The sequence below is a fragment of the Hippocampus guttulatus genome, chromosome 3 (genome assembly GCF_054856545.1).
Source record: "Hippocampus guttulatus isolate MCC_2025c chromosome 3, RoL_Hgut_1.0, whole genome shotgun sequence".
Lineage (NCBI taxonomy): Eukaryota > Metazoa > Chordata > Actinopteri > Syngnathiformes > Syngnathidae > Hippocampus > Hippocampus guttulatus.
In genome coordinates, this window is record NC_141263.1 from 2,860,447 (window position 1) to 2,877,663 (window position 17,217).

General features: G+C 40.5%; 1 protein-coding gene across 2 annotated transcripts in view; it reads right to left on the bottom strand.

Moving 5' to 3' along the window:
* il16 (interleukin 16) overlaps window positions 1–17,217 on the bottom strand; it is a 43,723-nt gene that overhangs the window by 14,182 nt on the left and 12,324 nt on the right. For both annotated transcript variants that reach the window (XM_086106292.1, XM_086106293.1), the window contains exons 5-17: window positions 16,843–16,960; window positions 15,927–16,070; window positions 15,679–15,787; window positions 14,470–14,618; window positions 14,199–14,306; window positions 12,898–13,012; window positions 11,843–11,916; window positions 9,479–9,725; window positions 8,739–8,856; window positions 7,048–7,180; window positions 6,400–6,493; window positions 5,382–5,605; window positions 4,262–4,396 (exon numbers count right to left, since the gene is read on the bottom strand). In XM_086106292.1, coding sequence (XP_085962418.1) covers window positions 4,262–4,396; window positions 5,382–5,605; window positions 6,400–6,493; window positions 7,048–7,180; window positions 8,739–8,856; window positions 9,479–9,725; window positions 11,843–11,916; window positions 12,898–13,012; window positions 14,199–14,306; window positions 14,470–14,618; window positions 15,679–15,787; window positions 15,927–16,070; window positions 16,843–16,960 — 1,768 coding nt within the window. The remainder of the gene's footprint in view (window positions 1–4,261; window positions 4,397–5,381; window positions 5,606–6,399; window positions 6,494–7,047; window positions 7,181–8,738; window positions 8,857–9,478; window positions 9,726–11,842; window positions 11,917–12,897; window positions 13,013–14,198; window positions 14,307–14,469; window positions 14,619–15,678; window positions 15,788–15,926; window positions 16,071–16,842; window positions 16,961–17,217) is intronic.

Below are 17,217 nucleotides of genomic sequence, written 5' to 3' on the forward strand. Positions count from 1 at the left end.
CATCGAATAACAAATGACAAAAAGTGAAATAACATCAGAGCAATGCAGGTAGACTGAAAGAATAAAAAGTCAAATGCAGTGAAATGATGTCCTTTGTAATTAATGGCAGTATGAATGTGTCATGAAGAACGAAGCAGATCAAGTCGCCATAGTCCATTCTCTGAAACATTTGAGCTCTTTTCTGCAGGTTGAGTGGAGAAGAAAAGTCATTAGACCAGTTTGATTAAATTAGCTCATAATTAATGCACGCAGCACTATTACGAGATTAATTGGGCGTTCAGCCATGACCTACAGTGGTTTAAACAGTCGACGAATCAAACACCAAACCGACAGGAAGAGCAGATCATCCAAATATGAAAGCTGCATGCTTTGCGCAAGTCAAATTATCACGTGACATACATCCCTTGAGAGTAAACCCAGGATATTTCTCAAAGCCATGTATGCATTGCTGAAGTGTAGCCACTAGAAAGACAGTACATTATACATGTTAAATGTTATTTAAGAGCAACAAAAGAAAAAAAATAGTTCAAGCATGACTGTTACTTTACAAGTGGTGTGTAAGCAGGATGTGGAACAGTCAGTCAACTGAAAATGGACATGATAAAGAAATTAGAAAAAAAATTGAACAGCCTGTTTTCTCAGCGATGCAACAATTCTGTGAAAAGCACACAACACAATCAGTGATAATTTTATAGTTTACCCGCAGCGAGTCCCAGGGACTCGTTGATCAGAAAAGTATGAGTGCCATTATGCATTTAGAGAGTCCCAAATTTCGAATTCTGAAATGGTCTGCTTATTCAATTGCATATGATAATAACACAAACAACAACATATACATACAATTATAAACAAATGCTGCAAAAATGTAAATAATTCAGTAGCAGGCCTGAGGATTTCGGAAATTCACGGTAACCGTTTTTCGGTTCCGTCGGATTACCCAATGGGAAACCAGCGGTAACTAATTTTGGATTCCGTAAACGTTCATCATGGGAACCCATTTTTCTATTTTGAGTGATATTCATAATCAAGAATTTTGAAACTCAAAAGTATCATGTTTCAAGGGTAAATGTTTGAAAACTATGCATGAACAATGAACATTACATCAGCAGCTGTGTACTCCAGGTTTATTCCCAAAAATAAATGGATCAAAAACTGGTGTACTCATATGGCATCATGAATACTGCATACCACAAAATCAGAGTATTTTTTCCAATCTCACACTGCAAAGATTAATTTACTCGTAATCATTAATACAGGTAAATATTGATGTGGCTTGACTTCCTCTTCCCAAGACGATGCATGTGTAATCTACTATCAATTTGACGAAAGAATCTAACACACGTCATCATTAGTTCTACAAGCAGTTAACATTAGCATTACTACACCTTGTGATAAATGTTTTATTCCTAAAGTTACCATGCTACAACCAGTAAATTATACAATAACCAATACTGTTTCATAATATTTTTCATAGCGATTAGCCTATAGATCTAATGACCAACTTGCCTCGTAATCGTGCCTCGCGTCGTATTTCGCTCTCGCGTTCTGTGCATACGTCACAGGTGAGTTTAGTGATACAGTACGCCCTTCGGACGATTCATACGAAAAATCGGATTGGCATTCCCTTCTTAAGTGTCGTAATTAGTAGACCTTTGTGAGTTTTTTTCGCCGCCATCTCAAACTTTCATCCGCGCGATTCCTCAGTTTGCGGACTAAAATAGCAACCCGCATGCGCACATAACGTTATCTGTTCCGTCCCCCCAACACTCAAAACAAAACGAAAGTAAATTAGAAAAAACACACTCACACATCACACCACAAACACCCATACAGGCACAGTGAAATCGCGTTGATCACACAGGAGAGATTTGATCGCGTACAGTCAACTCGCGTGCGGTGACTTTTATGGTTAAACGATTTTTCGATACCGTTAAAATGACGCCACGGAAACGACACGCTACCGGTAACGATCGTTATCGTGAAATCCTGCGGCCTGCCGTAGTTTTTTTTTTTGTTTTGTTTTGACTGAGAAATTTCCTTGCGTCCCAAAAACGCACATTATTTGGAACAGAGCGTCCTGCTGGAAAATTATGCATCTTGGACACGGGACGCAGAGGTAACGAGATGGCTGCACAATTTCTGGTTCAAAATTTAGCAAAATCCCAGGTCCAGCCTTCCTGTGTGGAGTTTGCATGTTTTCCCCGTGCCTGTGTGGGTTTTCTCCTGATACTCTGGTTTCCTCTCACATTCCAAAAACATGTGTGGCAGGTTAATGGAACACTCTAAATTGTCCCTAGGTGTGAGTGTGAGCGTGATTGTTTGTTTGTCTGTGTGTGCCCTGCGATTGGCTGGCAACCAGTTCAGGGTGTCCCCCGCCGACTACCTGAAGACAGCTGGGATAGGCGCCGGCATGCCCTGTGACCCTTGTGAGGATAAGCGGATCAGAAAATGGATGGATAGATAGATTAAAGTGAAAGCCCTTTGATGTGCTGAAAGCACAAAGTAGCATTTAAGCGCCACATATTTTACATGTCGTAAATTTCACCACATTACAATCGATTTGGGACAACAACAACAAAAACTGTACATGTGGGCATTAAATGGTTAACAAGCCAAGTGTTAACTGGACCACCAACCACATGGCAAAGTTACTGCGGACACAAACAGTCAGCAATGAACCGCAAGAGTCACAGATCACAGGATCTTACCGGCTGCATGGGTGGTGTTTGTAGCAGTTCAGGCAGTGACTCTGCACTGGTTTCTCCGCCCTTGTATCTAAACCAGGGGTGGGCAAACTTTTTGGCTCGGGGGCCGCATTGACTTTTAAAATTTGACAGAAGGGCCAGGTCAGCACGAGCTATGGTACATTAAAAAAAAAAACTGCATTTGTTGACGGTCCATATCAAACATCAACAGAACAAAAGCATGAAAGTACGGTATTAATATACTTTTTTTAAATGACAAAAGTGTTGTTGATGACCTATTTTAGCCTGTGCATCGCTGCAGATGGGTTGTGATCAGACCAGTAGAAGTAGAGCGATACAGAGGTACTAGGTGGTCGAAAAGATTGCCCCGCCCCCCCGTGTTCTGCAACTTCAAGTCAATGCGCCACCTGGCGGTGAAATGTCTGTCATTACAAGTCCAATTGAAATGAATGCAATCATTCACATCGAACCTTAATTGTGGACCAACCTTCGGTGGGACGGATTAAAAAGACCAACGGGCCGGATTCGGCCCGCGGGCCGTAGTTTGCCCACCACTGATCTAAACGGATCTAGGCAAACTGCAAGATAATCACTCCAAATCCCTTGCTCAAACCCCTTCAACCAAAACATGGATGAAGTTGGCATAGGTTTGTCTTGGCCAAATTATTCTTTGGCAAACTTTTAGAGGGCAAAGTTGTGCATGCCCTCATTTACATTTTTAGCAGGAGACACAATGGAGGACTGTGTGCTCTCCGAAATGGAGAAAACGCTGTTCAGACATTTCGCAATAATTTTCATTGGGAGAAACGTGGCTGGCCCATTGCAATTCTTTTGACACCAAAAAAATGCTGTGAAGCTTCCAACTCCATGTTCAGCAGAGACAGCCGTGTGAAGTTCTGCAAAGACAACCAATACCTCTTTGCAAGGCCAGGAGCAATGGCCAGACAAAGCTTTATTTATAAACACCTTGTCTTCTTTTTGTATTCATGTGCATATGGGTTGAAAAGAATGTGCAAGTCATTGTATTCTGTTTCTTATTGACATATTACACAATTTCCCAACCTCATTGGAATTGAGGTTTGTTGAATATGCATTTGATGCAATCGGTAACTCTGCTGCAAGTAGTGTTGAAAAAAACAGTACTAACAGCACATTGAAGCAAGAACTACACAGAGAAATGTACCTTGCATGTCTTCAACATGAAAAATATAAATTGGATCACAACAAGAACAAGGCAGAACTATGGTGTCATTTATTTATTGATGTAGATGAACAGCGCTGTGAATGCATTGCACTCTGTGATGGGCTAGCACGTTTGAGGTTATCTGTGCTGTAAAACATGTGATTTGTGGTAATAAAATTGTATCTCCATTCGCTGGGATTTTGCCATTCGAGTAACAGTAGTACTGTACTCATTTTTTCCATTTTCCATGCCTGCCTATTTTTAATACGACAAAAATGATTGTCTAATGTAAGACATTACAACTGCTACTAGATTCGTAATAACGGGCCAAAAAGAGATTACATTCGATCTAGGGAAAATAATAAAAAGTTACCTTATTGCCTCTGAAGGGCTCATCCGGGGTCTTCTGACTAGACGTGGCGCCAGAAGAGTTAAATGGAACATTGTAGTCATCATCAGCACACACAGGCACCGAGAGTCTGTTGTTGGACTGTGTCTTTGTCATTGACTGTGAGAACAGGATGTGGCACACATCACTCAATCTTATAAACAGGAAAAAAAAATTCAGGTCTGGAAATACACATTTTGTTATTTCCAACATGATTACTTATAGTGAAAACATAAAAGGTGTCCCGGCTGGTCCGCCATTATAGCCCAACAAAGAGGCAAACAGAGGTTGCCTTGGTAACGACTAAGACACTTGTTTTCAGCCAGTGTGACATCCATCCACATTGTGAAATTTTGACTGTGGGATAATGAGGTTAAATTACAACATGGTGGTTGCTTCAATATGAGGTCAATCATTTGCTGAAAAAACAAACAAACCAAAAAAAAACCAGGCACCCGCTCCACCTGGGTCTCAAAAAGCATTAGATAAAATAAGCAGTAGAAATAAAAGATCTTGAACTGAACTGAACAGCTCGTATGTCTGAATTGGTAGATTACACTCCATAGGTACACTTGAGCGGTTTTACAGAGTGGCAATTGGTGGCAGCTGCCACCTGCATCAAGTGCCTTGCCTCCCCGGTTGCCACACCTTATGCTGGAAATGAATCTATCAATTCTACATGAACCATTAAATACAGATAATCATAATAGAGAGAGTATGAAACCAGTATGAAATTAACAAGACTCACAAAACTCTTGAGAAACTAAAAAACAGTACTGTGATTGGTGGGCATCACTTGTGCAAAGGCACTATTCTCCAAGATATTTTTGTTTCGCTGGCCATCATAACAACCAAAAGCCAATAATAATTGACTTCAAGATCATTGTGAATATATCTATTCAATGCTGAAACTGATTTGCTGGAGTCCGGCGGGAGGCCAAACAGCACAAGAAGGAACTGCGGGTCGATGATATAAAGTTTGTTTGGGAGGTCACAGATCTGTGCTGTGAGGTGAACAGTTCATGTCCAGGCGTAGATAGATAGATAGATCGATAGATAGGTTGATAGATTGATTCCCTTTACAACTGCTATTGATCACACTTACCTGAGGTGTGTCGAGGCTGTGGACGCGGGCTGATGGGTTATGACATGTGTTGGGAAAGTTGTGGATGTTGAGGAGGCGGTCTTGGTGATGGTTATTGGTGTTGTCACTGCAGGAGCGGGTCATGGATTTTTGAACTTGACGAACTGTGACCTGACCGGAGCTCCTTTCAGAACAACGTTTGCATCTTTGTCGGCTGTGGGAACAGGACTCCAACTTTCGCAAACCTGTGACATAGATTATACCAAAAGGTGACATTTTTCTCTTCAATTTAGGATGTGTTTTGCATTCTTGCTAGACATGAATGAAAACAAATTAATAATGAAATAAACAAATAATAAACAAATAAAAAAACAAAAAACAAAACCCTCTTCAATATTTGAGGGAGATGAAACCAAAAGTTGTGACAGAAATACAGATCAGCCTGACCTACTAATATTCATTCATCAACACACTTAACCTTATCTTTTTACATATGTTCAATTCCACGACATAAGCACTTTTGGTTTGACAACACAAAACCTTTTAGTTTTCCAAAGATTCTGGCTCAGGTCTTCCAGTGGGGAGTTTGTTTTTATTGGAACACTCTGAATTGTCCCTCTAAATTGTGATTCTGAGCGCGGATGGTTGTTCATCGATGTGCGCCCTGCGATTGGCTGACAACCAATTCAGGGTGTACCCCACCTGCTGCCCGAAGACAGCTGGGATAGGCCCCAGCATAACCGTGACCCTTGTGAAGATAAGTGGATTAAAACATTGAAATGGATGGACGGGGGAAGCATTGTACATATAAACTTTGTAAAATGAAACACACACAGTCAGATTGCTTATGATCCTGATTGAGTTGTTGATGCCCTGGTAGTGGTTTTGGTGGTGGTCAGGAATAGCCCATTTGTTCAAGTAACCGTTGAGCAGAGATGCCACTAAGTGTGTTATAGTACACGCTAAATAGGATTTACTCCACTGTATATGGTTAACATTGAAGAAGACTCAGGTAGTTGGTGGGAAAAAAAGAATTTACCATGGCCATCAATACTCCAGTGGCTCTTGTCCTGTCTCAGTTTGCTATTTTCCACAGCTTGAGCTATTGCATCATTCAGCTGATGCTCTGACACCTAAAGAAGACAAAAAGAGTACAGCAGGCCGATATGCACACAGTCCACAGTCAACTCAATATACAGTATTGTATTCAAACAAGCCACACTTGGTGACATGCCCTTAAAATATTTATAGTTAGTTTTGTGACATGTATTAATCCATATATAAACAATTTTTATCAACATTGGAACACTTTAAAACAATGTACTGTATACAATATGTTTATATTCAAAAGTGGCAGTGCCGGCCACAATTGTTGACTGTGCCAATTTGGTGTAATCGCGAACATACAGTAAACCACAACCATCACTGGACTACCGCTGCATATCTCCTCCCAACTTCTCAAGACAGAATTTAGAACTTCATAAACAAAGACCCATAGTCAGCAGCGCTGTCACAAAGTGTGAGGAAAAGCCAGTATAGGCAGTCGGTCTAGTTAATGGTAACCCAGCATAGTTTTGTTTCAGAAACAAAGCTGATGAGACACCAAAACATAACTTTGCAAATAAGCGTGGGTATCGGGTAGTGCAGTAAAATAAAAGTGCATAAATTAACTGAAGGCATTACATACTTTGGGGTCGGGGTGTCGACTGATGATAACCTGAACTGGCCCTGGTGTGCAATGGCTCAGGACTGTGTAGACATCGTTTAGTGCCATATTGTAAACCACAGTGTTATTGATTTCCATGATCTCATCCCCATACCTAAAAATAGCAGATCAATCCAAATTTAGTGAAAGAAATGGGAGGGGGGTGGAGGGGGATCCTAAAAGGAATAATAAATGCAAAACATTTCAAAGCCATTTTTTTTTTCAGATTTGACATGACACGGCTACTTCCCATTAATAAAAACAAACAAACAAATTAAATCAAACGTCAACACTCAATACCTCATGATGGCAAATACTTTAAACACCCATCCATTCTTCCATTTCCTAATCCTATCCTCACAAGGGTTGCAGGCGTGCTGAAGCCTATCTCAGCCTACAGGAAGTATGCGGTGGACACCCTGAATTAGTTGCCAGCCAATCGCAGAACACACATAGACAAACAACCATTCGCCCTCACGCTCACACCTAGGGACAATTTAGAGTGTTCCATTAACCTGCCATGCACATTTTTGGAATGTGGGAGGAAATTGGAGGACCCGGAGAAAACCCACACAGCCCCGTGCCTTTGTCGGTTTTCTCTGGGTACATAGAAACTTCACAAAGTTAGGCTGGAGCCAGAATTGAACCCTGCTACTCTGCACTGTGAGGCGGACATGCTAACCAATGGTCTACCGTGCCACCCATGCGTTAAACAATTTTGAAGAAAAAAAAAAGTTCCGGGAGGAGACCCCGAGGAAGACCCAGGACACGCTGGAGAGACTATGTCACCGAGCTGGCCTGGGAACGTCTCGGGATCCCCCGGGGAGAGCTGGAAGAAGTAGCTAGGGAGAGGGAAGTCTGGGCTTCCCTGCTAAAGCCGTTGCCCCCGCGACCCGGCCCCGGATAAGCGGTAGATGATGGATGGATGGATGAAAAAAGTTTGGCTTTTGTAATAGAGGACATCATCTTGACAAGATGGTTGGCGAGTACAACCTTTGTAAATGCAAAGTGAAATATAACGGGAACACAACTACTTCTCGACATGTCTCAACCCTCACCATGGCATCAAAAACAGCAACAAACCCGTCATGAATCAACAGCAGCACAGACCAAAATGGTGTTGCGGCTTTATTTATTCAAAAACTGGATCATAGCCGCCACTGCTATTTGACGGATTATTTTAAGGTAATGTTAAATTGTATGTAGGTGGCAAGATCTGAGAGAGTCGACCACTCTTATTTCGAGAATCTAGGCAATATTTAAGAAGCATTTATTTGCTTGGATGAGGAACAACCAGACCTGTGAGCAAGTGTTACCAAGTCCCCTTTTGAGAACTTGATGTCAACAGAGCAGTGTACAAAAGAGCCTTTTTCAATTTCTCGAGCACTTCAATCAGCACTATTGTCGTTTACTTTGAACTACCGGTAGTAGCTATTTATTGTATTTTGTAGACAGGAAATGTGCAATGTTTTTTAGGACTTTTGTAAAACTTACTGATGCGCAGAAGCACTTTACAACTCGTAGTAGCCTACTTTTTAATGACAACTTGCAATATTCATTAGCGGCTTCTGATACACAAAAGCACTTGATTTAATAAGCACCTTATGCGAAACATGGGAATGAATACTTTTTTTTTCTTTTTACTTCCATTTAGATAATTTCCGAGCCCTTACTGAAGTCTTCCGTCAATGTGTGCAACAGATCCAGGTGACAAGGTATGTATGTAGATTCCAGGACATCCATCAGTGGATGGCACACAGCACAGTCCGATACCCAGACCAACACTGACCTCTAAGAAAGAAAAAGATTTATACAGATCGTACGTATTTCTCTGGCAACTGGATGTGAAATGTATGCTGAAAATGTTTGACTTGAATGAATATGCAAGAAAGCAGAGAACTGCACCATATTCAAGGGTTAGAATTTTGTTTTGGCTCCAAGGGAACAAAACAAATTCACAAAAACCTGATCCGATTTTTGGATCTAGATATACAAGTAAGAGAGAGAGAGAGGCAGAGAGACCGCTAAGGCGAGAGGTTGACTTGAATTTGTTTTGGCATGAGAATAGTTTTGGAGGGCTTTCAGTGTGTGTGAGGTTTTTGGTGAGTGTCAACGTTTTTTGATTGGTTGTGAGAGTGTTTGGGTGCTTTTGAGAATTATAGGTGGGGTTTTTTTTTTTTTTTTTTTTTGCATGTGTGTGTGTTTTTGTGTGTGCATGTGCATGTGCGGTTTTTGGTGAGAGAGGTACTTCCTTTGAAGCACACTTCTTGAAGCAATCCAGGATGCGATGGCAAAAACTGTCTCACGCCAAATGATTCACTGGCAATCTCATGGTAATGAAAAAGTCATCTCCATGTTTGCATTAAATCCCCAAAACGACAGACAACCTGATGACAATTCACAAGAGTCTGACCTTTCTGCAGGATGATCTCCATCATGACGCGGTCCCCTGGTTTAGCAGGTGAACTAAGAACATCACTGATGGAAGTCTTACAAGTTTTGAAGTTGTAATCTCCCATTTCATCACTGATTCTGGCCATGGCCGTGGTGGAGCTGAGTGAGCGTGATCTGCACAGCTGAGCGACTTGGGCCTGGCCACACAAGGCCCCCACTCGCAGGCTTGTCCTGACCACCAGAGTCAATAGACCCTTTTTGATCTGCTGCAAAACACCTTCATGTTAGTCAGGTGCCCCGTGTAAATTGTTTTGCTTCTGACCAACATCATTAAACTTTTGCGTGATGATCTATGGATTCCTCATAAAACAGTACAGTGTCCTACTAGGGCTTGGTATTGGCCTTGGCATTTTCCTGATTTTATTGTACTACAAACTCTCATCACAGCCCGAGCACTGACTGATGCACGATCCCAATTGTCTTTGTAGGAATTATTTGAACTCAAGCAGCGACCGCTAGATGTTAAAATGAACAGAGTGTGCACAATTTTTAATGTCCAATTTCCTCCCATTTTTTTCACATTTACAGGGGTCGTACCTTAACGCACTTGTCATCCGATTAAATGGCAAAGCTCGAGTCCGAAGTTAAAGACCTGGGACAACAACAGGGGGAAAGTTCTCGAGTTTTCAAAATACTATTATCCTCCATCAAAGATGATTATATAGAAAATCCTCAACTTCACATGCATTTGACTCTACATTTTGTCATACTTATTGCACCACCTAGTGTCACAAAGAAATGCTTTACGTTACAATTTAATGTACTGTGCTGAGCCCAATGAGTAAGTCCAACAGAAATTTTGTTGGAAAAGCCTCAAGAGGTTGATCCTGCCCTACATTAGCTATTGTGACTCTTTGGCAAAGGGCAAAGCCATTACGGTGCTGCAAAGTCTGATGTTTCACAGTAACAATAAATGCTGCTGTAACTGGATCCTGATGATCCTATCTTCTCAAAAGTACTTGCATTTGATGATAGACTATGTCTACGAACTTATTTGTAATGCTAGTGTTAGCACCACTGACTGGCTAAAGAAATACATTTAATATTTTTTTTATGATTTTCTCTTCACAGGTTAATCAAGGCTAACTCATAAATGCCCGGAAGAGTGTTTTTAGGCCTTTATGATATGGCAAAACAAAGTTTGTAGCTTTCATGAAAAGATGTTGCCGTGGCATCCACTGTCTATTGTGGTTGTATTGACTGATACTCCAGCCTCTGCTGTGGAACTGGTTCAATTTTGGGTGTGAAGCCCTCTCTTTGCAGGGTTTTTTGTGGTGCCATCATATTTCCATTTGGTTGTCATAGATTTGATGGCACTCCTAGGGATCATCAAATATTTCACATTTTTTTGTGACCCAACCCTGTCCGTGACTTGTCTGAAGAGTTCCATGGTTTTCATGCCTGTGTTTGGTAAGCAGTAAAAAATTGCTCTGATGTCACAGCCTTTGGGGGATTTCAAAGAAGGTGTATATGAACAGAAAGAAAGAAAGAAATGTCATCTGTGCTGTACGTTACACATACAGTACATTTGACAATAAAGTTTATCCAACCCAATCCAATCCAATCCAAAAGAACACACACAAGTGAACCTCATTTCAGTAATTATATGAGATTTGAAAGTAACTGGTTACATCAGACGAGGGGTTTCATAACAAAGTGGGTGAATACATATGCAAATGCCAAACTTTAATTTCTTTGTCCCAATATTATTATAATTATTATTATAAAATTGCTGCAGAGCCATCAAATAAAATTCTGATATAAAAAGCATTTAAAAATTTGAGTTTGTAATATAACAACATGGGCAAAAAAAGAAAAGGCCAAGGGGGTGCATCCTTTTTCCAAACATAAATACACATTTTTCTTTCTGCACCATGATATCCTCCTGACTACCAGTAGTTCAAATTTGTCCTCTGTGGAGGACATTTCTGAACCTAAATATCTCCCACCCAGTGCATCCAATCTCATTAACTCCTTTTGTGCTCTAAAGAGGACATTCAGTGCTTTCCCATGATACCAAATTTGTAGGGGGTGGGGCTTTGTTACTTTGACTTCTCAATAGAAGAAAATGGCTTCCCTCAGTGCAAGTGTTTGAGTTGTTTTAAGTGTATTTGAGCCGAGTATTCAAGTGTTTAAAAAATGTCCTCTGTAGTGGAATTTCAAAATTTTCTTTTGGAGTAGTCCAATTACTTCACATAGATTGGGGAATTTCAAAATAAATGTGATTGGACAACATTTTTTTCCTGGTAGGCAGGAGGATGAATGGATGGATGGATGGATGGATAATTCATAGGTGAGTTGGCAAACAAACGGGCAGACTTACTTTGAACTTGTGGAGGGCATCGTCATGACACAATCCGTGCATGGACTCCCCATTGAGCTCCAGGATCTCATCACCTGCACACAATATCATAAAGATTTATTTCAATATTTTACAAATATTCATTGTTGCATCTTGATCATTCTTATGCAAGCTGGGGCAATCAGAATCAGAATCCCCTTTATTGGCCAAGTATGTAAAAGGAATTTGTTACAAGCTACACTAGTGTTGCAATAATAAGCAACTACGATAAACAAAGACATGACATAGAGGTGTTAAATGGTGTTACACTTATTCATTTGGGGGTTGTCAGTCTAAAGGTGATGGTGCACAGGTGTGTGCGTGTGTGTGTGTGGGGGGGGGGGGGGGGGGGGTCCCTCATTCCAGGCAGGTTTCGAGGTTCCGAACAGCACGCAATGAAATTTGCACAGCACCATACAATAAAGTACATCGTCATGCGGCACAGGAACGCATGCTCAGTCACCGTCCTAATTATTGTTTTTCATTTGACTGTTTTACATTTATTGCCGAGATTATTTTGGGGTCCTGACAAATATTTACCGTCTTTAAGACTTAAATACCATGTAAGCATACCTGTCAACTCATACGGTTTAGCCATAGTTCATACAGATTTTGTGGTGAATCTTACGTATATGGCCGTATCGCACAAATCATACGGATTCTGAAAATTTGGTGAAAAAAGTAACGCAGGAATACAACTCTGAACACAGTAATGCCACTAAGTAGAATGATGATTAGACATTAACCAGACATTGTATTATGGAGATCTACAATAAATATCATTGAAAATTTCGTGGGTTTTTTCTGCCGTTATTTTGACATATAAAATCCTTTGGTATGTTCTAAGGATTTTTTGCTCTTTATAAGGATTTTTTTGGTAGTTTATACAGGTTGGCGCTCCGAAAAGTTGACAGGTATGTGTAAGCAGTGTTAAATTACTTGCAGACCATGGTAAGGACTTACTTTGCCGCCATAGGAATGGGACTCCTTTGCAAAAACGAGAAGCCCTTTTAGACACAAGACAAGTATTCCCTCACCCTCTTGTAGCCTTCCATCAGCAGCCGCCGCTCCGCCAGGAAATATGGTCTTGACATAAATCCCCATTGGTCCACAGATGCTGTCTCTCCCACCGACTATGCTGAAGCCCAGACCCTGAAAATAACAGCACAATTTGTTGCGATTGTATCATTTCAAATTGCAAACAAAGAAAGGTATTTTGTTCGAATCTGTCATTCTATAGAAAGCCATACAACAATACTGCAATTGTCTGATGTTCAGCAATGTCGGAGAAAGGAACTACTTTTGAATTGTTGAACTGTCTTCCAACAGAAACCCTTATTCATATGCTTGTGCAGGAGTTTTTTGCCTCACTCAAATTATCCTCAAATGAGGGTAGTTCGAGCGTGGGTTTTTTTTCTCCCCCTCTCCCTCCCTTGTTTCTTTCTGACTTTCGGGTTGAGTGAACGCTGGCGCGTTTTGGCTGCCGCTGCTCAACCCGTATTGTTTTGTGTTTTTTGTTATTGTAAAGTGTCCTTGGGTGTCTTGAAAGGCGCTTATAAATAAAATCTATTATTATTATTATTATTCCAAGGAACCCTGACACCCCCTGGCCCCACCACACAGACTCACACACCCCATTGTGCAATACTCTTGACGTGCAATACTGTTTTAACTGTGCAATACTGTCTTTACTGTGTCCTTACTCTGCAATACTGCTCAATGTGCAATATTGTTTTGTTGCTGGAACCACTACCTCAAGACCTCAAGTGCTAAGCCTTACAGCCCTACTCTCATCCTATGTTTTTCCTTTGCTCTGACTGTCTCTATAATAAGCTGCTCTCGCACAACTCCACAGGGATAAGTAAAGTTTTCTGAATCTGAATCTGAGAAACATCTGTAACAGATAAAACTTGCTCTGACAAAAAATAAATAAATAAAGACACCCTTTTATTTTTTTCGTCACAGCCTGTGAGACAACCAATATCACAAAGGGATTTATGTAACTGTTCCAACAGTGTCATATTTGAAGGATGCCTTCTCCAGACTGAATGTTTAAACTCCTTTCTTAAATATTCGTTATGATTTAGATAAGGGCTCTCCATAATAGTTGATGTTTTGTTATCAATATTCTATATTCTTGAGTTAGCATTGTGTTTTGGGTTGCTGACCTATCAGAGGACCCATGAATTTGCAGCTGAGACCTTTCTGACATGCACACGAGTTATTTCAGTGGATGGTTTTCTTTTCTTTAACAGAGGGGTACCAACAATTTTGTCCAATTGTGTGGAGTAGAGATGATATGAGCTTCAGTGTCATGTTAGGTTTTGATGGCTCCTACCTTGCCATTGCCCTTCATTAATACAATATGACAGATTATGAAGGCTTGAGTGTTGCTGCAGGAATTGGCCAGATGGGTCGAGCTCAAAGAGCGCACAGAGCGACCGGGCTGGAGGCAAGAGGAAAGAAACACACAAACACATTTCAGTCCTTACTTTGACATGAGTCATCGAGTTTCATGATAGGAAGTACAGTATGTCTGGCTTATGTTTTTTTAAGTAGGGATTTATTGACTAGACATCATTTACAAAATGCCACTTAAGTTCTAGTACCTGAAGTGAATTGCGGACAAAGCCCAGTTGCTGGGATAGGGAAGTTCTGGTCCCATATAAATGACTTCTCCCATGAGGGTCACTGATATACCTGTCAGGGTTTTTCATAATGATGCTGTCCAAATCCCCAATCCAATAAGGATGAACGCCTGGACACAACATGTAATATACCGGTAGAAAATAGACTACAACTTGGAAGTTAGTGCCAGTCAGTGGCAGAGTATATTTACTGAGACAGACAACTATGTACACACACATTCACAGTCACTGAGTGGAAAATTGTACCCACATTTAGCTGCACACTCAGAAAGTGACACCACTACTAATCTATAAAACGCATGTTTAAATTTATACTCGTGCTTCGATCATTAAGTGACATTTTACGCTCTTGTTGGGAGAAAAAACAGGCTCATCAGCAAGCTCTGTCGAGGCCTGAACAATTGAATCAGGTGTGTTGGAGTAGGGAGGGACCTAAAACAGGCAGGATCTGGCTCTCGAGGAACTGGAGTTCCTTGAGTGAGAGGAACTTGCCTTAGTGAGAGCCTTGAGGTATTATCAGTTCAAAGTGCAGCTTCAAATCATTTTCCTTTGGTTAAAAATGCACTTATAGGTTTGTGGATATAATGAAATAAACATTTTGATGAACTTTTTCAAGTTCGCACATTGTTTACCAAAATGTATTTTCATTTTAGTTTCACTCATTGCTCATCATTAAAATAATCTGAAAATGGGATCATTCTCATGAACACATTACAAAGGATGAAAATGAATTTGATTATTTGTCCCAATACTAATTATAATCCATGCATGTTACAGTTTGCTTTGAAATGCTCTCTCAAAGCAGGTCACAATAATAATAATAATAATAAAATGCTCATGCCTACCAGGTGCAATTCATAATTTATTTCAAAAATTTCAGACATTGAAGTATGAAACATCGCACATGAAACGGAGGTATTGGGTCACAAAGGATTTTTTTTTTGAGTCAACCTTAGTCAGGAATTGTAACATGTTTGTGTGAGCAAAGCATTGGTCTGAATAATGCTAGAATACATATTTTAACTGGTTTTGATGTACCCCAACCTCAAATCTTACGAGGTGATACACACACCAAAACTGGATGACTCCTTTGTGGTTTGTTGCCCTTGGTAAATAACGCCTGTTCATGTTCATCTCTTAAAATACAAAAGAGCATAACTTCATACACACTCTGTGAGTTGGAGTACGTCGTTTTGCTGCAGCTCTTCTGTCCTTGTGGACTCGGGTGACATTTTTCTGTGTCACGGCAACTTTCTTCATTGACCTCTGAAATAGGCATCTGGACACACAAACACATGCACACACACACACACACACACACACAGAAAGGAGCATTAATACACATGAACGAAAAACATGCAAATGAAATACAGTCGTCGCAATATTAGCTCTTTGGTGATGAAATGTTTATAGTATACCTTGATATGATTGTTGTTGGCTATAAGTTCTTTCTCTATGTATGCAGACAATGAGAGCTCATCTGAGGTGGAAATAAGAGATGGATGTTGTAGACTTCTGGTCATTATATTCTGATGGAGAGAGTCTTCAGGCGGTGATATTAGCTATGATGAATGTGACAACAAGAAGCAGTTGAACAATTTTCCCAGTATGATATGGAGCAGGTCAAACAGATAACAAAGCGTTGAACCCTGCACCTCTGCACTGTGAGGCCGCCGTGGTAACCAGGTGTCCTGTTCTGTTCATACGGCATGAAACAAATTCCGGTGCATGTCGCATATGGGCAAAAAATTTGGAATAGAGCAGCAACGTGAACGCTGCGCCTTCACTGGGTCTTATTCTGTCTAATACTACAGCGTGAGTTGGACAAACATTATACCTCAGTAATATTAACATTTTGAGTGAACTGCTTTTTGTGCAAAAAATAATAAAAAAATTACATCGCTTCTTGCACTGAATGTTGGTTTCTTGTTCATCAGTTTTGTGCTCTCCTTGAATGGTATTTTTTTGTTTGCTTGTTTTATGCAAGAGAGCCCTTTGCGCTGGAAACAGAAATGAGTCTGTGGTTATATTGTTGTTTGCTTCAAACTCTTTGTTGTTTGGTGAGAATAGTGGATCTTTTATTCATTGAAAATTTGAAAAATGTATTCTCAAAATGACATACAGTATATTAAAAGCACAAATTTTGCCATTATGCACATATTTTGTCCCTCTTTAAAAGTGCATTTTTGTCAGCCATCTGGGTAGGAAATGCATGGTCCTTTGTGGCTCCCCAGTAGCACGCCTGCGCCCATCCCTGATGTAGACTAATTTATCTCAAGCAGAGAAATGACCCAATAAATGTTACTTATGTTGTTATACTGTAAGTGTTATTACCTCTCGATGGACTCTGGTGTGTATGCTTTTCACTCCACCCCCCTCCATCCACGCACCACTGCTTAAACACTGTCCGTTAAAAGGTGCCAGCTCCTCTTGGCTCAGGAAGTTGGAACCTCTGAGGGAAAAAGAAAACAAAGAACACAAGATAGTTCCGAACACAAGAATTAAATGACAAAAAAAACTGTTGGATATGTTAAATAATGTACTCTTTTTACACCTTTACCTTACATGCTTTATTTGCCTTATTTTTCTATCTATACCTTAACAAAGATGCACCAATCTGTGTTTCTTGGATTTTGATATTTTCTGTTTTGGTCATAATTCAGGGGCGGCCCGGTAGTCCAGTGGTTAGCACGTCGGCTTCACAGTGCA